At 47.1% G+C, this 21662-nt stretch overlaps 1 protein-coding gene across 1 annotated transcript in view; it reads right to left on the reverse strand.

The window, feature by feature from the left end:
- Positions 1 to 270: 270 nt before the first annotated feature.
- JAM3 (junctional adhesion molecule 3) overlaps positions 271 to 21662 on the reverse strand; it is a 39333-nt gene continuing 17941 nt past the window's right edge. Inside the window, exons 2-9 of the mRNA XM_039496850.1 lie at positions 9893 to 9958; positions 8463 to 8576; positions 7626 to 7778; positions 7202 to 7404; positions 6351 to 6450; positions 5332 to 5461; positions 3905 to 3959; positions 271 to 3079 (exon numbers count right to left, since the gene is read on the reverse strand). Coding sequence (XP_039352784.1) covers positions 3044 to 3079; positions 3905 to 3959; positions 5332 to 5461; positions 6351 to 6450; positions 7202 to 7404; positions 7626 to 7778; positions 8463 to 8576; positions 9893 to 9958 — 857 coding nt within the window. The 3' untranslated portion in view covers positions 271 to 3043. The remainder of the gene's footprint in view (positions 3080 to 3904; positions 3960 to 5331; positions 5462 to 6350; positions 6451 to 7201; positions 7405 to 7625; positions 7779 to 8462; positions 8577 to 9892; positions 9959 to 21662) is intronic.

Genomic DNA, 21662 nt, shown 5'->3' on the forward strand with positions numbered 1-21662 from the left:
AAAACTCTTCAGAGGTTTTCTTCAGTTGTCTTGTCCTTGAACAGAAACAGGTATAGCCCATCAGGCAAGAATACATCTCTTCTCGAGAAGAAATGGGGGTGGAAGAAATTCCCACAGTAAACCAACTGATGTAAGTATTTACATGAGTTTTGTAACATCAGTTTAGTTCTTTGTAAGTCACCAGTTGAAGTCAACAATCAATCTGTCAGAAAACAAGGAATCTTTCACCCGTTACATTGAATTCAAAGCAAACACAGGTTAGGATAAATATGAATGTAAAAAAAAACCAACACCACAAGGATGCTTTAATACCTTGATATGTATGTAAAACATTCTTGGCAAAGTTAAATGTAATACATTAGTACAAACCTATAAACTATTTACAGCGAGTTCTGTAAATCAAATCTGATGAGCTATGTCTTTGGGGGTGGGCAGGGAAGGGTCCCTTCGTCCCGGTAGAGATGCCACTGTCACATTTTTAGATCTGAAAAATAAATCTCTATTCACCATGCAAAGAGTCTGCAAGCTGAGAAATCCTGCCTTCGGCAGAAGGTCAAGTGTCAGACAGTGCTTCCCATAGTGCCAGAAGCTAGCTTGACTCTAAGCTTTTTCCTCTCTCCCCATCTTAATGTTCTGTAAACAGCACAGAAAAGGAGTAGTGGATAAAACTGGAGGGTAAAGGAGTGTCTTTAAGTACCCTATTGTCATGTTGACTACAGGACAACATGCAGCCAGTGGACAGGAATACCTAGTTTTGGGTGAAGAGCACATCTTAAAGGTAACCATACATCAATTGCAAGGTGTCACTACCCTCTGGAGAGTACACAGGTATTGCTACCCCATCTTTACCTCCATCTACGATAGCAAAAGGAGCAAGTGGCGGGACTATGTTTGTTTAAATGCAGCAATGGCATGTCCAGCAAGGCCCCAAAATCACTCAATAAGTGGTGAAAAGGCCAAGGCAGATTAATACAGAACACACAAAAAAAATAACACTGACAGTCCAAATTGTCAAATATTCAAAATACTGTATGCATCAAAAGTTAAGACAACTCCATTTATATTTGAAATACAAGTACACTAAATTATGCTACATCAAAAACCATTCTTCAACCACAGCACTGAACTGCTCTAGTGCATCTAAGTATTTCATATTTAACATTTGCCCAATGCCGTAAGTGTACGTTTCTGAAGGACAAGGAATTCTAAATGATCCCTTAAAGCCAAGAAAGTGGTAACATCTACCAGCTGAAGAAAAGTTGCAGCTAACATCTTGAAAGAACTTTTGTGTCAAGCTTTTTGCTTTCACAACTCCAGAGATGTTTTTCCTGCTTGCTATGCAATCTCAAAATTCTGAAGAGATGGTGTAGCTGCCAGAGTTAGAATTAATTTAGAGAACTTGCAGAGAGAGATTTGTCGTCTTCAGCAACCATTAGTCACTCTGTCACCTGGTCAGAACTTAATTCAAAAACCTTCACAGGATATTTCTTGCAAATAAGCATTGGTCTTTTGCAAGAAAATAGTAATTTGAAATATAAAATTGAATAGCTCCTGCCTTAAACTTACAAAAAGGATCCCTGAGTGACTCTATGCTCTATGTCCTATAAGACCTCTCTTGGGAAGGAAAATGTTAAAGCTAGCTTGGGAGAAAGAGGCTGCTTCTCTGTCCACAGTTAGTAAAGTTGCTTGTGCTGCACTCTGCAATAATACTGATATGCTGTGACAGTGCCATGCTGTAGCAGCATTTGAGCTCCTGGCTGCAGTTTAAAAAGGACTTGTTTTTAAAAAAATAGCTACATTATTTAACACTGTTGGCATAACAACATATTTACATTTTAAATAGAAATGTTACCTTCGCTGAAGTAATCAAAATACATCTTTGCAAAAATTTAGAATACAGAATTCTACAAAATCAACTGGGTCTGTAGAAAAGCTTGAATTCATTTCAGTACCATTGTGGGAATCAGCCCACGAGAGTGGTTTTGGCTTTGAATTTCATAAAAGGGATATCTTAATGCTAAGAGTCTCTGCCTCCAGTATCCAGAATCTTAAAAATATTTAAATAGCTACACAACAGGCAAGCCTGTTTTGTGCAAATTAGAGTTAAAAGTTACCTGCATACGGTGAGTATTTTATGTAAAACTGAACAAAAACAATCTTTTTGGATTGATGCTGTACATGTGGAAAAAACAATTCACCACTGCAGGCAGAAGGGCTGCGAAATTTAAACCAGTTAGTTGCTTGTACTATATCTCCACCCACCACTGTGGGTTTGACTCAGATTCTGGCTCTGCACCTGCAGAACCAAATCCTGACTGGGGTTCCTAAAATCCACAACAATCAAACATTTGAGGCCAATGCTACATGTGCAACAGGGGCCAGCTAGTGAGATCAGTAGCCTGCATGGCTCATGCTCAGGAGGGGCTCTGCAGGATTGATGTGATAGCAGTTCTGGCAGCTCAGCCTAGCAGACCTTTAAAGATAAAATGATATGAAGGGCAGGAAACCCTCACTTGCGTAGCTGGCAAGAGCCCAGTACAGTTACAACTGTAAAGGTTCCCAGCCAGGCTCAGGCCTGCGCAGCTAAGCAGAAGGTTCTCCCCTTTTGTGGATAAATCTCATTTAGAATCTATTGCCACATCAGCACCTTTTGTCTATCAGGTCAAGATGCCCATTTACCTAAAGCTTCTCCCCTGTTTGGCTTGGACATTCTGGCTGTGTATCTGCACCACCGGGAGAAGGCAGTTCCATGAGCATCTGTAGCTCAGAAGGCTATGGCTGTGGAGGGGAATGATCAGTCTTGGAAGGGGTAACAGCTCCCCCTTAGTGTGAGGAGAGATGTAAGTGGTCCAGGTGATAGCTCTGGGGGAGGAAAAAGACTGGTTCGAAGTGAGTGTTGTTAACTTTGGCAAAAGAAAGTCAAGTTTGTGTGTTTCTAAACTCTTCCAAGCGCACTTTGTTCATCTTTTTGCTCTTGCTTTGAGTTCCTGGAGGATGTATTTCCATACTTGTTCTGGCTGCTTTGCAATATCCTTTTGGCCTCTCAGATAACAAATGATGATTTGTGTCTGAAGTCACCCTGCAATGAAAAACTGATGTGTTTAGCAACGCTCCCCAATGGTGTCCAGGCACCTCTTCTTGCCCACTCTTCCCAACCCAAACATGCTCTTGCAAAACAGGTGCCATTTGTGTAGGTTTTTTTCCCCCCAGAGTCCTGTCTGGGCCCCACTATCTGATTCTATCCCATAGAAGCTGGTACGGACCAGCGTCCACCAGCAATACTCAGCTCCTAACATCTCACAGATGATCCCATCCAATGGAATGAGGAAGATTTCCCCGCACTGCTTCTTCAGTCTCTCTGCCGATAAGAAGTTTAGGAAACACCTCTCCTGATTGGTGAGCAGTTCAGATCCTGAGATGTAAATATGCTAGTCTCTTATGTCATCAGTATGGACTGTCTACTTAATCCAGGAAAGCCCATCCCAAGGGAGCAGTCAATCAGCTGCTTAAGGTAGAGCAGAGCTGTATTTGATACATTGGAGGTCAGTCCCCGAAGACAGGCAGTTGCCTAGTAAGGGTGTCCTCTTGGATATAAGTGATTGATAAAGCTGTAACCCATTCTCAGGATTAAGCAGCATCATTCACAAGAGGGGGCCTAACTCCCTAGAGTGTAAAAGGACTAAACCTTCCCAAGGAAATGACTCAGCTGTTGTCCTTCCTCTTAGTCCTAGATCCTCACTTCACCAGTTGTGTCCAACCCATGCTTGAAGAAATTCTGCTCTGGAGAGTGACTTTGGGCCCTAGGTGGTGTGTAATTCCTGAGCTGGGCAGCCCTTCCCCAGCCCCTTCAGAGATCTAAAAGGAAAGATGTCATGTGCTCATTGTTTCCCTTCCCTTAGCTTACCTCGTCGTCTGTCTGGATATAATTAACACCATCTGGTTTTGCTGGAGTCTTGTAGCTGAAATAAGGGGAAACAGATCTGATTCCTGTGATGATGGGACTTCAGGTGGCAAAGCAGAACTGTTTATTATATTCATTATTTATTAATATTTGAGGAAGGGGACAACTAAAGGTATTTTTTGTCAAAATGAGAGCAGACCTGGGTGCAGCTAGCTCTGCTTAAAGCCAGGCCTGGACGTTTCCCCCACTCAAAGCAGCTGGGCTTTCCCCATCAACTATAAACCCCTATAGGAGCATTTCTTCAGGGAGGGGAAGGTGCCAAATGTATCCACCCAGGCTATGCTTCTGACAGCAGTAACTGTGAAAAGAGTTAAATAGTTTTCCAGCCTCCCTCCTTCTGGTCACTGTAACATCATTTCCTCCGATAATTACTACGCAGTTAATTTTAAACCCTTGATTGCCTGCTGGCAGGTTTACTGATAATCCCTTGATTGCACAGGGTTATAAGAGCGCCACTTGTTTTGTCCAGCAGAGGAATCTAAACATTCATATTTAAAGTCCTGCTTCCCCAGCAAGCGTCCACTCAGAATCATGTTTAAATGGAGGGGTTGGGGCCTCTAGCAGACTGGGAGGAGGCTCTTGTTGAAATGTGACACTGAACTAGGCCAGTCCAGCTTCCATCCGAGGTTACACAATCCCCGAAAGCTCAATATTTGACTAAAATGTCATTCTGTTTCCGATCTTGGAAGCTATTTATAGTCTGACCCTTTGGCTCCCATAATGCTGCAGTCCTAAATGCGCCGCACTGTTCAAGAACACAAGTCCTCATTGATGGGATCAACTCAGAAATGGCCGTTTTAATCCCAAATAGAAGTGCTGGGATATACCCAGTAAGATGTGCTTTCCGGCCTGGGACTGCTCTCCCTCACACATTTTCTGAATATGTCCTGATGCTTGTACTGATTACACAATGAGCTCTGCTCAGTAAATCCCTGACTTCTAAATGCCAGCAGCATGTGACCACAGGAAGCATCTGCCAAGCTACGGCATAAATACAACTGTGGGATGGTTGGGAATTAGCAGGGCTAAGCCCCTTTCTCTGTGCAAAAGTACCAGAATGTTAGAGCAAGGCTTCTTCCTCTTGCCGTTCTTGTCACAGGAGACCCCTGTGTTGCAAATATGAATGGAGACTTGCCAAGGTTAGCCAGTGTGCACACCAACTTCTTTGAGCAAATCGGTGTTCAAAGTGCACCTGTGGAGCTGGGTGGAACTGGACCGGGCTGGAGAGTTCATTGGGGAAATAGGGAGTAGTATTTAAAAGTCAGGCAGTGACCCATGTTCTAGCCAGCAGGTGCCATGCCCTGTTATGAGAGCTGCATGCCAGGAAAGGCAGAGGACTATAGGAAAGAAGCTTGCAAACCTACCCTTACCTTTTCCCAGTCTGTTTGCTGGTCACAAAGTAACCTCTTCTGTAGGCACAACAGATACCAAGCGTTATCAGCACCAGAACCACCACGACCACTAGGACTCCACCGACAATCCCACCAATATTAAGATCATCTGGAGAGGAGAGAAGGCATCAGTCACTGATCCCCACAGGTCTCCCAGCCTTCCACCTACATGCAGGCACGAAACCTTCCCCTCTGAGATTCCGCCTACTCGAGCAACTCACCCTCATGCCACCGTAGCTGCCCTTCTAATATGGGTATGTCTCCTCAAGCTGGAAATAACACCAGCTCCCACATCAACATATCCAAAGGCTCTTCGGCTCACCTTCACTCCACCCTGGCCCCTCTTTTGCCCTGCCCTGTTCTGCTCACCCCTCTGTTCTCTTCCCTCTTCTTTCCATTTAGCTTGTCCCGTCCTAACTAAACCCACCCCCTCAATAAAACCATGGCATTAACATGCCTTTTGCTGCCATCACATTGTTCACTCTGCTTGTTATCTCTCTTCCCCCCCGCCCCGCACCCGGTGTCTGACGTGTCTATTTACACTGCATGCTCTTAGGAGCAGGGACTGCCTGCCATTCTGGGTCTGGGCAGTGCCTAGCGCCAGGTGGGCCTTAGGCACTACTGTCAGAGACATAATTAATTGTAATTAATAGAATCAAATATATAAATCAGCTAAGTAACCTCAGGAATCATGAAGCTAATTGACCCAATCAGTTCTCCCGTTTTCATTTAGCGATTCTTTTTTCCTTGCCCACATTTTGTCATTGTGTTTTTCTACGTCGTTATTTAGACTTTCACATGCCAGGAGCCGAGACTCTGTCTCGTCCGCCTGTACAGCACCGTGCTGCGTCTGTGAGGCTCCAGAAATTATTAGAGATTTTGGAAGAGCCGAGAACATACTTGACGCTGCATGAGACACCAAGGAAAACCAGCCCCCAACACTGCAGAGCTTCTAATATATCAACCCCCGCTTTCTACCGGTAGGCAGGGCCACTCACAGATTTCCATCTCCTGCTCCTCACACTTGGCGGAGCCGGCATCGTTTGTTGCTATGCAGTAGTACCGGCCAGAGTCCCCCTTGTGCACGGCAGCGAAGACCTGTTTCGGAGGAAGCATAATGTGTCAGAGAGAGGAGTCAGAATCACAGCCTTTCCGCAAACAGCAAACAAACATGTTAGACACTACACCCAGAAGTCTAGGCCTTTTGGACCCGCAGGAGGATGAAATAAATATACACAGGCATTTCTTTGTTTGCCTTTGATCATGCCAAAGACCTGCGGAGACTACAACATATCCCCAAGCCTGCAGCCTGGAAATATTCTAGTTGCACAGACTCCAGAGAGGCCCAGAAATGAACTAGAGGTTCACCGCTTTTAGAGCATAGTGCGAGAACTCACTGCAAAAGACTTCCCTCAGTAGCAAACTGGACCCGGGACATTTCTCCCTGGGGAAGATGGCGATCAAGAGAGAGACCTTTCAGAGCCAGAAATGATGCTTCTCCTCCTTTTCTACAGCACTGAGTTTTTTATGGTGATACGTTGATTAGAAACACAGAGAGAAAAGCGTCGGGGTGGTTATGCCATTCCTCCCCCCTCACAACAGCGTGCTCTGCCCACTCTAGAGCCAAAGGCAGAGACTACAACATGGGGGTCATCTCTTCTGGTCCCATGGAGGAGTTGTTCTTCCCCCACATCCTGCAGTTGGACTCTGCCAGCCCCTCGGGCCTAGAACCCCCACCTGTTCCAATTGTTCCCTCCTCTTCAGTCCACTCATAATCTGGGTATACGCAAAGAGCAACCCTAGCATAGCCCAGCCACAGCATTCTCGGTCATTTCCGTCAGAGCATTACCAAAGTGCCTGTTCCAGGGTTCAAGCTGAAGGAGGAATTATGGAATTTGGGGTTGGATTTGGAGTCGGTCGGTAAGGGTTCACTGTTGCGGTACCAGCTGTAGGTGGACTCTGGGTAGCCTTCGTTCTCGTGGCAGTGAAGGGTCGCTGTCTTGCCCACTGGCACAGCTTTAGGGACTCTGCACCTGGGAGTGACTGGCTTTACTGGGAGAAGAGACACAAAACATGTGAATCGCATGGCCCAGCACCCTGCTGCACTCCAGCTATTCTAGTTCCCCCTTGGATCACAGAGCAGCGATTCAGCTGGACCCCAGCCCAGCATAAACAGGGCTGCTTCCCCCTCCAGAGGTGATGCCCACCACAGAAATCAGATTGTCTTGGGAAACCAACAAGGCGCACTGTGGGGCCCCGAGCTGAAGCAATACCTTGCACTGTAAGCTGGATGTTTATCTCATCTACTATGTTTGCATCGTCGGGCGCTGCCACTTCGCAGCGGTAGGTGGCAGTATCCATGCGGGTGGTGTTTTTGATCACCAGCGATGTCCGGCTGAGAATTTCTGCACGAGTTACAAAGTCTCCTGGAGAAGGGAGGAGAGAGAAGGAACTCATGACAAACAGGAGAGACCGTATTTCCAGCTGTGTCCTCCATCAATGCATTTTAAAGGCTACAGCTCCATAGTTCTGAAGGAGGGGAAGAATCTGAATTGGAAAGTGTAACACCTGTTGCAAATCATAAAGTCAGAGAATGAATTTCCAATCCCAATCACTCTCCAGAATCCCAGGGCTGGCAGTGCTGGGGTAGGCAGCCTGCTCCACCTTAACAGCAACCCCCTCCAAGTGAGTGGGTTGTGGCACTGTAGTGACTACCCTGGAGAGCAACTCTGATCTGGAATGATGGTAGATCTTCAAAGGTTCATATGGGACAGTCAGAGACTGCAGGCAAGGACTATGGGTCCAGGATTACGGGGGCTGCACCAATTGCATCTTGGCTTCACCCAATAAATGGTCCCACATAAAGGATGCAAAGTTCCCCTTCTGGTCTCACTACAGCTCTTCGTGACACCTCATTGCTGACCATTCAGTTGAGGTCTGCCAGCAGGGAAAGAGGATCCAGGCCTCACTCAGTTCTGAACCTTGGCTGACCAACATAGGTTTCGGAAGTAACTAGGAGGAGAACCAGAATTCCTGCATTTCACAGGCGCATTTCTTCCCTGTCTTTGTTTCTGTGGTTATAAAGGGGAGAGGGGCACAAGTCTTCATACCCTGCATTTTACTGTCAAAAAACACATAGGAGGTTTCACCGCCTTTGATTTTCTTCCACTCGATCCTGGGATTGGGTGTTGTGGTGGATTTAATGATGCAGGACAGCTCCACACCTAGCAGCAGAAATAAAACAAATACAGATTAACAAGGAGCAGCTGTGTTTTCACTCTGCTCCGAGCTGCCTCGCACACTGTTTTACTGGGAGATGTCACCCATAAAGCCAAGGCCCCCGTCTTTCATCTGCCTCACAAACAGGAATGCTGCTGGGTTCCTGGAACCTTGGGGAAGATGGACCTCGGCCAGTGAAAAAAATAACAATGCAGATAGTGACCTCTGAGAGAAAGGAACACATTCGGCATGACGGTGTCTGATTTATAGCAAACAATCCCTCCCAGTGCAGGCACCCGGCATTGGCTTCGTTGCTAACAAGCATGCAAGATGGAGTGAGAGTCATTATTATCTCCCAGAGCAATGACTGAATTTATAGCTGTCACACTGGCATTTATGAGAGAATGCTTCAATCTCATCCACCATCTCTCACTTCAGTGAATTCAGTAGCTCAGTCCCCTCGGCAGGAGGCATTTTCATCTCCATTTTACAGAAGAGGAACCTGACCTCAGAGAGTGGGGAAATCCCCAGTGTTACACTGGATGTCTGCAGTAGGGCCAGAAAGATGATTTACATCTCCCCAATCCCAGTCCTCTGCCTTAATCACAACACTGCTCTCTCCTGCATGCTTATGTCCCGTGCTTCGATCCTGCCGGTGTGCTCCTAGATGCCGTCCCAGCACTCTTTAGGGAACCAGAACAACCTCTTACGGCATTACCGGTACTTGGGTTCTGGTACATCTCAAATGCAGCACTCACCTGTGTTTAGGCCCCACTTCAGTTAAGCACTTAGGTCTGATCCACACCTAAAACTTTGGTCCACCTAGTTACGGTGCTCAGGGGTGTGAAAAAGTCACACCCCTGAGAGACGTAATTAAGCCAATCTGAGCCCCAGTGTAGACTGAATTCTTCCAGCGACCTAGCCTGTCAAGGGGGTGGATTCACTACAGGGATGGAAAAACCCCTTCTGCGGCTGTAGCATGTGTCAGCGCTACAGCACTGTCTCTGTAGCGCTTGTAGTGTAGACGTATCCTTAGGCACGTGCTTAAGTGCCACTGAGTTCAATGAGACTTCAGTATAACATTTTAATTATGTGCTTAAGTGCCAATGGCACTTCAGCAGAGCCCTTAAGTTTAAGTACTTTGCTAAACAGGGAGAGATGTAAGAACACGCGTAAGCACTTTGCTGAAACTCGGGGCCTTAGTTCTGCCTTGCTCTATACAGCACATATCCTGAGACATGTGCCAAGTCTTCCCGATTGATGCAAATCTACAGCTACAAGAAAGTGTCATGATCATATTACAGAGCTGACAAGCACTTACGCTGGAATTCCTGCACCACGGGCTTTGTGTTGCTGGATGTCAGCTCCACAGCCAAGATTCGATAACCTATAAAAACAAACAAAAGGGATTAAGAACAGCCCAGCTCATCAATCCTACAGTTACACACTTACTCCCTGGTGAGAAATCCTCCAAGCCAGCTTCAATCAGGACCTGCTTCCCTACAACAAAAGCTCTCCCTGGCCTCACATGCTGGGCCAGCCAGCCATTAGCCATGTGTTTATTTAGAAATCAATCTCAGTGCAAATACCAAAGGTTAAAAGCAACAATTAAAGAGCATTGACAAACTGGCACAATACCCGCAAAAGACTCTTCCTCGAGCCATGCGCTCCTGGTTATAGGGTGGACAAACATTCACTCAGAAAATGGCCAAAAGTTGCTTGCAAAATAAGGACACTGGCGTGCAAATTAATTTGACAGATGAGATAAAGGGAAGGAAAGCTCAAGAATTTAATTTCACTTTCTAAACTCTGGAATTGGTTAGCTCTGACCATAGTCGATGCACAGATTATTTACTTATTTGTATACTTTGGGGATCCCTCAGATTAAGAAGCGCTCTAGAAATGTACAATGTGTGGGTAATAAGCCATAGAAGGCTGTTTCAAAAGAAAGCTGGACAAAAAGGGAAAGGGCAGATTTAGGGCTCAAACTGGGCACAGTTAGGGGATTGGAATTAAGCAGGTTCAGTGAATTCCTGGCCTGACTGAGGTCAATGACAAATTTCCTATTGGCTTCAGTTTGGCCAGGATTTCACCCTTTGAGTGGAATGTTCAAAAGTACTCAGCATCAGCTTGATTCTGCTCCCGTCATCAAAAGCCAGCTTTTTCCACTGGCTTCTAGGGGAGCAGGGATAAGCCAATGCAGAGTGCCCTAGAAAATACCACCCACCATACGCAGCAAGCCCTCCAACTGCCATAGGCTGTTTTCATTCTCAGTCGTCCCTGTTTCCCCCTTCTTGCTGCTGCTATTCCAGCCTTTTGAATGATCCTAATTAGTGCTCTGCAAGCTTTACCTTTTTACAGTGTTTTCCTGCTTGAGACCCAGCCTTTTATGGCTTTCCAAGCATAACACCTTTCATCCTGGCAGGGCTCAAAGGCTTGCACAAACCACGTACATGCACCACCACTCAGCTCTACATAGAGCTCTTCTGGGGCAGAAGGAGGCATCCAGCTAGCGTCCAGCACTGCCCATCAGGAAAACTGGATCACCTGAGCAAACCTTCTCTCTCACATGAAGAAACTTTTACAGCTGAGTATTCTAGTATCGGCAGGGCCCATCACCTCCCATTCAACCATACCCTCCCACAGAGCATATTCCACAATCCTCTCTCTCAGTGATGGGGTAGGGCATGCAAAACAGTCTACAGCAAGAGTGCACCAGGGCCCAGCTTGGAGCCTTATTATTAAAGACCTGAGCCAAAGCCCACTGACATCAATAGAAAGACCGCCCCCATGGACGTCAGTAGGCTTTCGATCAGGCCCAAAGTCAGGAAGATGAAAACTCAAGCAACAGTGACCCGATACACACAGAAATCAGGACGCTGCTTTATCCAGGATGAAACAGACAAGACAAATCAGGGAAGGGACTCGAAATGAGACCTGGAGAGGAGGAAAAGGGTCTATCTACATTATTAAGACAAACCACTGGAAATTCCCACATGCTTGATATTTCGGGTGGAAACATTTCAAACCAACCACCAGTGATGAAAGGAAGTTAAAATGCCTACAGTTGGGCGAATCAGGAGGATACAATGAAGAAACTCTGCCCTTTGCTGCAGGACTGGGATTTTTTTTTAAAACCACCTAAGAGATGAGACCAACTGAAAGTTGATGGGCCTGATGCTCCTACACCCTTTAGCCACTTTTGGAATTCTCCCCGCTAATTATCATCACTCATTATTTAAGTGTTGACAGTTTGCTCAATTCCATGTTGGACATAGTTCCTGCCTCAAGCAGCTTTATCAAAAAAGACCAAGATGCTCTGAGAGGCTGGTGAAGTTTAAAGACTGACTCCAGGAGAATCACTGCATAGATGAGGGTCACAAGACATTGCAAACTAGCAAAGGCCCCAGCCAAACTACTGTCCTACGAAGGCAACTTACTCTTTGCCTCTGCACTCCTCTCCGTCTCAGCATTTGGAGACGTGTAGAGCACTTTGGAGAAGCCTAACATTAACTCAAGAAGGTGACCATTTTGTTCCTGTAAGGGGGTCAGTCAGGTTAGAATGAATCACAGTGCAGTATGGTGGCACTTAGCCCTCCGGGGCCTGGATTTGAGTCTGAAAATACTTCCCCTTTTGGGAGCACAGAAGAATGCCACGTTCCATGCCAGATCTCGGTAGGTGGAAGAAGATGCTCCAGTCTTGGTTTACTATCATCAGAAGGCAACGGCGTAGTTGTGCAAAGCACAGGTGCAGGCCAGCAGTGAGAGAGAGCGGAGCATATTTATACCAGTCCTGCGATTTCCAGGCTTAGCTCTGCTGAATGGTAATCAGCCACACAGAAGCTGTAACATGTTCCTTTCCCTTCGCTCTTGCTTTGATCTTTCTTGTTCCATCTAAGATTCCACATGGCAAATCTGGTTTTGATCCTTACTTTCCTCCCTGGTGAGCATAAGCAGATCTCAGTAATCTCAACAAAAGCCCAGAGCATTAAAGTAACCAGCCATATGAAGACAAGCAACAAGCTCAGGAAAATCCCTCTGAAGTCCCCTGACACACTTTTAAACAGGCTCCCTGCTGACGGGGAGGCCATTTTGTTTCTGAATTGAGGTTTCCCACCCACAGGCTGCAAAGCACACATTCCCTCAGCTCCATCTCCCACTGCCCAGGAGCTTGGATATACATGCCTTTTCCTCACGATCACCATCTTGCTGATGCTTCTGCTGCAGACAGGCATTTGCCTTTCAAAAACTCCCACTGACTAATGACTCATGTTCTCCTACAAGAGAAAAGTCTTTGCTGGACAGCACTAATTAGCCAAAACACCCAAGGAAGAGAACACACTGATGAGGATGCAACGGGTGAAAACGCTTTTTCCACTCCTGAGCCTACACAATGGGGCGATAACATTCTGAGAGACAGGATCCAAAGCTTGGAGAGGAAGAGTAATGTTTGTCCCAGCTCCTGATCTCTTCCCCGGTGAAGAACACCCTCCTCCAGGGCTCTGTTGTGTACCAGGACTTCATTTGTCTTATCTTTGGAGACTTGGATTGATCTTGCGTTGTAGAGAGGGTTTGGTGAACAAAGCCCCGAGCCTGATTTGCAGAAGGGGTGGGATGAAGTGAATGGGATCTGCGGGTGCTCATCACATCTGAGACAGGCCCCTGCTCCCTAAGGGAGTAAGGCAAAAGCAACAACCACAAGTAGCAGCATCTCCTGAGGCCAGGAATAGCAGGAGGGCTCTGGGCGAGAACTAGGATGTGTTGGAGAGCTAGAGAAGACAGTTTGCACAGCAGCTGTGCTCCAGTCTGTCCTAGTCTATCTCATCAGCTTTGCTTTCCTGACTGCACAGATGCACCCAAATGATAGCAAGGAGGGGTGCAAACGCTGCCTTCGTTACTTAGAGGAAAACATCCACGGCTGCAGAAAAAACGAACCTTTCATCCAGGTCTGCATTGTACTACGTGCCCTTTTTCACAAGACGGAAGCTTTTCCAGAGCCACAACATCCCATCAAACAGATACGGTGACAGTTGCTATAGAAACACATCTAGTATCATACGTGTTACCGTACACTCTTGATTGTCTCAACAGCATGGGGGACATAGATGTTATTCAGACTATCGAGGGCAGGAGCCATTCAGCAACAGGGTAGCCTCCCCCACTGCCTTTGGCTTGTCCTCTTCCTCCTCCTCGTCACAGTCCTGGCCTGGGGTCTCTGCTTTATTATTCAAACCTCTGCATTACCTGAATTCCTTCCTTGTTGCCCAGAGTGAGATACATGGGGGACAAGGAAGAGATTCAGGTAATGCAGAGGTTCAGATCATAGGGTTTGGGACAAAATATACTGTATCTCCTTTCCTAGGAAGGTGGATGTAACACCACACTAACTAGTGGCCGTATGCTATTCAAAGTGAGCTGAGATCCTACAGGCATTACTTCCCAGGCAATAAGATTACTTCATAACTCTGACCCCTTCTCAGCTCTTGGAAACATTACTCACCCTTTCCTACCCATTAAAAACAAGAGATTTATGTTGTCCCATCAGGCACAAAGCAGGCCAACAACTGGTTTAAAATATAGAAGCTGGGTGCTTGGAGCCCTCCGGAGCAGTTCCCAGATTATTGTGTTTATTGATTGTGGCCACAGTGTAGCTGTGGCGCCTTAAATCAACACGAGGGCAGATTTATTGTTCACAGGCAGCAGAAGAGGGCTGCAGCCAGGGAGCTCTAACCCACCGCATGGAAGGGAAAGCCCCGCAGGGAGCAACAGACTGAGCAGAGAGGCCGCAAAGCAGCAGCAAATGAGCTTCTCGCTGCTTGTCAATACACTGCCATGAGTCTCACCAGCATCAGTCTTACTGGGACAGCAGAAGCCATTAAAAATCAATCAACGATCCTAGCTGTTCTCACCCTCTGCTGTTGAAGGAGAGGGGAACGCCGGGGTATGTCAGAGACCACTGCTGCTGGAAAATGCTGACTATTTTAATGGCAACCATGGAATTTGCATTGTTTGGTGTATTACATGAGTTACAACCCCCTCTTTAGAGGAGCCTGTGTATACTCATCTGGGGAGAAATTCCCCCCAGCACAAAGACTATGTGTTAGTGAATCTCACCTGAGCCTTCAAACCAAGCTGTCAGTGATGTACCAAGGCTTGTGCCGGAACTCTTCTCTGCACTGGCATGCATTCCCCGCCCCTAAAGCCCTCCGCATTCCTCATGCTGACAACCTGCAATGATGCCAACAGGTGCAGTGCTGGCTGGGTACATAACCGACCAGGAGGGCCCAGAGAGACCCCAGGTTGAAACCCAAATGCCACCAGAACTCTATGGAGGACAATGCAACAGCGTCTGCAGTGTATTTCTGCTCTTATTTTGGCTAAGGCGATCCAGCCCATATAAGTACAGCCCTGCGCAAATAGAAAATTTGGATCCGCAACTGATCCGCGAGCTTTCAGTTGAGATCTCGCATGACATTTTCTGATGAACCAGAACGTACCTACCAGACGCAGGAGATATCTGGACTCCCTTCTCGGCTAGCATTAAGAAGTTCTTGGGTCACAGGCATTGTAGGCTAACTACCCTCAGAATTGAACAACACGGCTGGTAAAGGTTCCAGTCAAGTTGTTGCTTCAAACTGAGCTTTGATGTGAGGTGGCTGAAGGGGGGAGTCACACAGAGTGATTGTTACCAACTTCATAGTTACTTGATACATTCTGGTTTTTTTTTATAAAATACCCTGTGATGGGATATGTACCCCATGCTGGCAACAAAGGGTTAATGAGGGCCTGAGAGCTAATGAACACACCTGGTTGCACCTGGAGGGCCAGGCCTAATTAAAGACGAGTCCCAGCTGGGGAAGGAGCTGGCTGGGTTCTATGAAGAGAGGAAGCCCAGAGCAGCAGGTGGGGGCAGGGACAAGAGTTCTAGAATCTCTCTCTGAGGAGCAGGGAGTAGAGGAGGGAACTGACACCTGAATGTAGCAGGGGTGAAGGAGACTCCTGCAGTGGGCCTGAGAGAAGGCACCCCACAGGCTGACAGCCATGGGGGCAGACGGGAGAGGAAGGTCCAGACTAGGGCCACAACTCCATGGCGATAGCCCCTGAGAGCCAGCGTCCTGCAGCAGCAGAGACCTGGGGAGGCCCCAGCATGGATTAAAAGTTTAAGACCAAAGAAGGGGGCAGAAGCTGCTTTTGTTGTGGTTTGTGTTTCGCTTTGGAGTCTGGCTGAAAGACTGCAGGGAGAAGCCCCGAGTCCGCTGTTCTGCCGGAAGAGTGGGACAGGGGAGGATTCCTGGAGGGGTGAAAGATGGCAGATTGATAACCAGTGTTGCGTGCGACACAGTCCATTTGGTATACAGACACCCTGGAAGGGGAGAAACTTTAGAGAGACCTGGCTGGTGGGCTGAGTCATGAGAAGAGAGACCATCAAAGGCCAACACAGCTGTCAGGAGGGGCATTAGACAAGGAAAGAGCTGCTACACCATACCCAGCCATGAGGGGATGCACCAGCGGTGAGTTAACTCTTTCTTATACATACACCCCTGTCCCCCAAAAAGCAAGAGGGAGGTCCATTGTCCATTATACTGGGCTCTCTCCATCATCACAAAATCTTTGGTTGTTGTGCAATTCAGAATGCATCTAAGGCACGTGAGAATCTTATTACAAACCACGCACTTCATCATTACTCTCCCGGCTGTTATTTCTTGTTGCAAGACTGCTGTGAGTGAGAGTGAATGATACACTTTTAGGCCCTAGATGCATGGCAGCTGAATGCTCTCTGTGTGTGTGTCAACATGTTTGACTGCCAGTTTTGAGACGCACCCTACAGCATCCATTGTGAAAAAGATGGCACAGCAGAGAAAGCAAACACCTATGTCAACCTACTGCAAAGAGCGCCAGCTAGGGCAGCCCAGCTGAACCCCAGGCTGATCCCTGTCACGCCAAAAACGTGCTGTGTGCTTGAAAGAAACGTAACAGTCCCCATTGTTGTTGGTAAACTTGTCTGGTGCGGGAGAGCTAGCAGAGAAGGGAAAGCAGCAATGACTAGTGGACAGTGGAAGGGAATAAGACTTTGGAGAGCTGCTTTCTGTTCCATAAAATCATGAGTGGTGTGGAGAAAGTGAATAAGAAAAAGTTATTCACTTGTTCCCATAATATAAGAACTAGGGGCCACCAAATGAAATTAATGGGGAGCAGCTTTAAAACAAATCAACTGAAGTTCTTCACACAGCGCACTCCTTGCCTGAGGAGGTTGTGAAGGCTAGGACTATAACAGGGTTTAAAAGAACATTCATGGAGGTTAAGTCCATTAATGGCTATTACCCAGGATGGGTAAGGAATGGTGTCCCTAGCCTCTGTCTGTTAGAGGGTGGAGATGGATGGCAGGAGAGAGATGACTTGATCATTACCTGTTAGGTTCACTCCCTCTGGGGACACCTGGCATTGGTCACTGTTGGTAGACACGATACTGGGCTGGATGGACCTTTGGTCTGACCCAGTATGGCCGTTCTTATGTTCCTAGCTGATCTTGAGTGAATAATTTAGGGCCTAATTTTCAAAGGAATTTGACTTTCTGCACCTCTAAAAATCAGGCCCTTACCTTCTCTGTGCTTCAGCTTTTCCATCTGAAGAACAGAGATAATGATACTCAGTCACCTTTGTAAAAGGCTTTGGGATCCATAGAGAGAAAGTGCTAAATAAGTGCAAAGTAATCAAAAGGCAGGGACATAATTAGATGGATCCAAAGATCTTTGATACTTTTGCCTTTCCCAGAAGTTCTAAGGAACTCAAGCATGGACAGAGCTGGGTTGATTAAAGGAAATCAAAGCATCCGATTGGAATCTTATCCTTGTGCTACATCCAGAATAGCCATTAGCCCCGGGGTGGGCAACCTATGGCACGCGTGCCGAAGATGGCACGCGAGCTGATTTTCAGCGGCACTCACACTGCCCAGGTCCTGGCCACCAATCCAGGGAGCTCTGCATTTTAATTTCATTTTAAATGAAGCTTCTTAAACATTTTAAAAACCTTATTTACTTTACATACAACAATAGTTTAGTTATCTATTATAGACTTATAGAAAGAGACCTTCTAAAAACGTTAAAATGTATGACTGGCATGCAAAACCTTAAATCAGAGTGAATAAATGAAGACTCGGCACACCACTTCTGAAAGGTTGCCAAACCCTGCATTAGTCATTTCTCCCACATGGTATCGGTTGTGCAGTTCTCAAGAGCCCTGCTTTTCACAACCTGATTGTGGCTTTTGGTTACACCTGCAGCAGCATCAGTGCACTAGGAACGTGGGGTGTTCTGTCTCCCTCTCCCAGCTGGTCCACATCAAAGGTTTGTAAGCCTGCTACTGTTTCCTTACGCTGGAATTCTGAATGAGCTCAAGAGAGTTAGGTGCTAGCTCCCATTGAGAGTTAGAGAGAGACAGGGGCCAGATTTACAAAGGTGCAGACTTGTGCCTACTGGGTTTGCAAGTGACTTAGGCACCTAGCACCTAACGTCTTCAATTGGATTTTGGTGCCTAACTCACTTAGGCACCCAGTGGGATTTTTAAAACCTATCAGCATCTTTAGGTGCTTACAGGCCTTCCTCAAGTAGGCCTTTGGTGCCTAACTCCTGTAGGCTCATCTGAAAATCCCATCCTCAGTCCATTAGCTCCTCTGTGCTTTTAGCATTGAAGGTCTAAGATTCAAATCCTGCTGCTGGCCCAGGTGGGGTCAGTGATACATTCACTGTGGCATCCATGTGGCAGGCACACAGCTGTTCTGAGGGTTAGCTGGAAAAGGGCCCAGCAGAGCCACATGTGTATCGCCAGGTCCAGGGCTCTGTCGGCTCTTGGCCGAGGACACAGTCAAGATTGGCTCTGGGGTAGGCTGGGGAACAATGAAGATGTGTAGCCAAAGATTAACAAACAAAAGCCTCTCAGTGTTTATGTCCAAATTAAGCAACAGTCTGGACCTGAAGCCTGGTCTGTGTGGGAGCCGATAACAGTTATAAAAGGCTCTCCTCCCACGGGCAGCCAAGTGGCACTGGAAAACACTCCAACCAGCCATAAATCCTCTGTGCTGTCATAGATGCCTACGCTGGGAGGCTTTTATTTTTATCAGCTACATAAAACACCGCCACTTATTTTAGATGCATATTTGTGCTGCTTGTTTAAAAAGGAAGCCAAGTCCCCGACAGACTCCTACGAACAAAAGAGACATGTTGGCACAGGCAGGAAACATGAAGAGTAATTAACAAGAGGGATGGCAAATGGAATGGTGCAGAGAGGTCTAACGGGCTTTCCCCACATGCTGTGATGCTTTTTTTCCCCATCCTTCTCCTTGCCTTTCTGCTGCCTTTCCTCTCATTCTCCATGTGATTTGTGCTATTCTACAAGCATTGTCTCTCTACAGGCTTATGAGTCGTGCTCTCCTTCTGTAGCCAGTGATCAGATGTCGTCAGTTTATTATTACTGAACATTTGCATTACAGTGGCGCATAGACACGAGGCCCGTTGTGCGACCCTGTACAAACATAATGTAAGTGGTAGTACCCATCCCAAAGAGTTTACACTCTAGAATTGTCCCAGGATTGCCTACTAAAAGCAAGGAAAGACAGCCTGGTCCAAGAGGGTTCTACCCCGAGCTCTGCTGCACGGCCTGGGGCAAAACATTTCACCTCTTTGTGCCTCCCCTTACCCATCTGTAAAATGGTGATGATACTGGCCCGCCTTTGGGATCCTTAAATGACAAGTGCTATACGAGCACTAAAGATAATTACTAGTAACCCGCAAATGATCAAAGCGAGGAGCCTGCACTGCTGTGACTGTGTTCTACTCCAACTACCTGCATTTCATTATCTCGGAAATTGTACACATTTCAATACATTAGCTGGAGTTTCCTGGAGCATGAGAGCGGTCTGCTGCAGTCTGACTGCCTTAAAGAGCAGAACAAATGTATTCACCAGTCAATAAGAAACCGGATACTTTTTTTTTTTAAAAGAAGCCAATTTCTGGCAGGCTACTTTATTTATTTAAATTTAGATCACTTGATAAGCGAGCCAGAAATCCAATTGGCCAGCACAAACTTATTTGGTATGCATATCAAGCAATGAAGCTAACCACCACAGGGGACACCAAAAGCACCTCTGTTCCATGGGCACAGAACCTCCTTACTGTGACAAGTCCATGACTTCCTGGATGCCAGGCAGAATTTCACACAGGCAGCAGGGAGAGAGCACAGATCCGCCTCCTTCAGAAGTGCAGGCCCCTGCTGCTGAGCTAGCTGTTTGGGGCCTATGACACCAAGGGGCGCGGCAGTTACTCCATCTAGTAGAGAGCAGCGGTGCACATACACACACCATTATTCTAAGAGGCGTTATGGGGACAACACTCAGGGCAGCCTGTCTCCGAAAGAAAGGAAGTGGTTGGGAGCAGGGGTTAAGTTAATACCCTCGACCCCCAGTCACAAATACATTTCCCTGTAGGTCCCATATACTTGTCTGTTTCAGCGCTTAATAGCAGTGGGGCTTCTCCCCCGCCTGTCTTTTCCTGGTATTAGGAAGTGGTATCCCTTATGCCCTAAGCCAGGCTGGAGCTTGGGCTTGTCCAAATGCAGAGTGACTGAAAACCCTCTGTGTTCTCAGCTCTGCACAGTGCACAGCAGGGCCTGAGAGAGCTTTACGAGACCAGGAACAGACAGACATCAAAGAAGGGAAAATTCCTTGATTTTTATTTTTATTTTTTTTAAAAGAGCAGCTCCCCCACACCAGCCCTCCAGCCAATACAATGCAAACGTCCCTGTGTTAATGGAACATTCGATTGATAGGTTGTTCAGAGCAGGGACCCACTTCATCTTGATTACATGTACAGCAACAGGCTTGTTGTCAGTGCTAAACGAATAAGGACGTTGATCATGCGACCAACTCCATGCAGTGGCCCCCATGGCCCCATGTGGAACTCATTGCAGGATCGGGGCCTACGTTTGCAATTTAAAAAAACCCACCCAAATACATCAACAAATGCAAGGGTTCCGGTTCTCATTCATCACTAATGCAACAAGTGCTCGCTGCTAAGCAGGCCCCAGAAATGAATGTTAATGTGTAAAGTATGTGAAACCTTAAACCTGTAAGTTTCCTGGTTTAAATCTGCGCCTTGAAGACCTTTCGTGTATTTTGCGCAGAGAAAGCCCATTAACAAACAACCCACGCACCCAGCCTGCTCTGAGGGGGAGATTTACTGTTCTACCTCAATCAGACAGCAAAGCAGCCTACACGCCCGCACAACAGAGAAACCGCTCACTGGAGAGGTGTAGCGGGTCACACACCCATCTACCGCAGGCTCCTGTCTGAGCACCTCGTCAGCTTTTAACGTGTTTATGCACCCGACAGAGCACTGCTGTTATCCCCACACAGAGACTTGCCCAAGGTCTCACCGGGAGTCTGTGGGAGAGCAGAGAATTGAACGTGGCCCTCCTGCATCCCTGCACAGGCAGGACAAGCACCACAGAGGGGTCAGGCCTTTCCTCAATGGATTGCAAGCTCTGCAGGGTAGGCGCTCTCTGCTCATTGTGCGTGCACAGCCCTCGACACCATAGGGCTCAGAGTGGGACTGCTAGGTGCTGCTGCAGTACCTACAATAAACCACCACCATCTCCAAGGGAAAACTGAGTGAGTCAGTTGCCCAAGTAAGTGAGGGATGACGTTTGCCTAGGGAGAATGTTCAAGCCACACAGGAGGCACCCTAGGACCAGCATCCAGGGAACTTTGGGGTTCCAAAATTCCTATTCCCTTCCTGCACATCGCCTGGGATGTGTTTATTTCCCACACGACTGGCAGGGAGGAGGGAGCACAGAATACGTTGAATAGTGGATATGTCTCATGGGTGACTGCCTGGATGAGTTAGGGGGTCTCTCTCATCACTGACCTCAAGGATCAACCCGCCCCCCTTGCAACAGTTCTAGGTTTGCAACATCACAGCAGCTCCTGGGCCCATTGTGCCACTGCATGACTCAGAAGAGAGGCAGACAGATGAGCAAGCTTCCATTTATGTGCACACTGAGTCTTTGGCAATGACCAGAAAGGAAAGAAGGAAACGAAA

The sequence above is a fragment of the Mauremys reevesii genome, linkage group 12 (genome assembly GCF_016161935.1).
Source record: "Mauremys reevesii isolate NIE-2019 linkage group 12, ASM1616193v1, whole genome shotgun sequence".
Lineage (NCBI taxonomy): Eukaryota > Metazoa > Chordata > Testudines > Geoemydidae > Mauremys > Mauremys reevesii.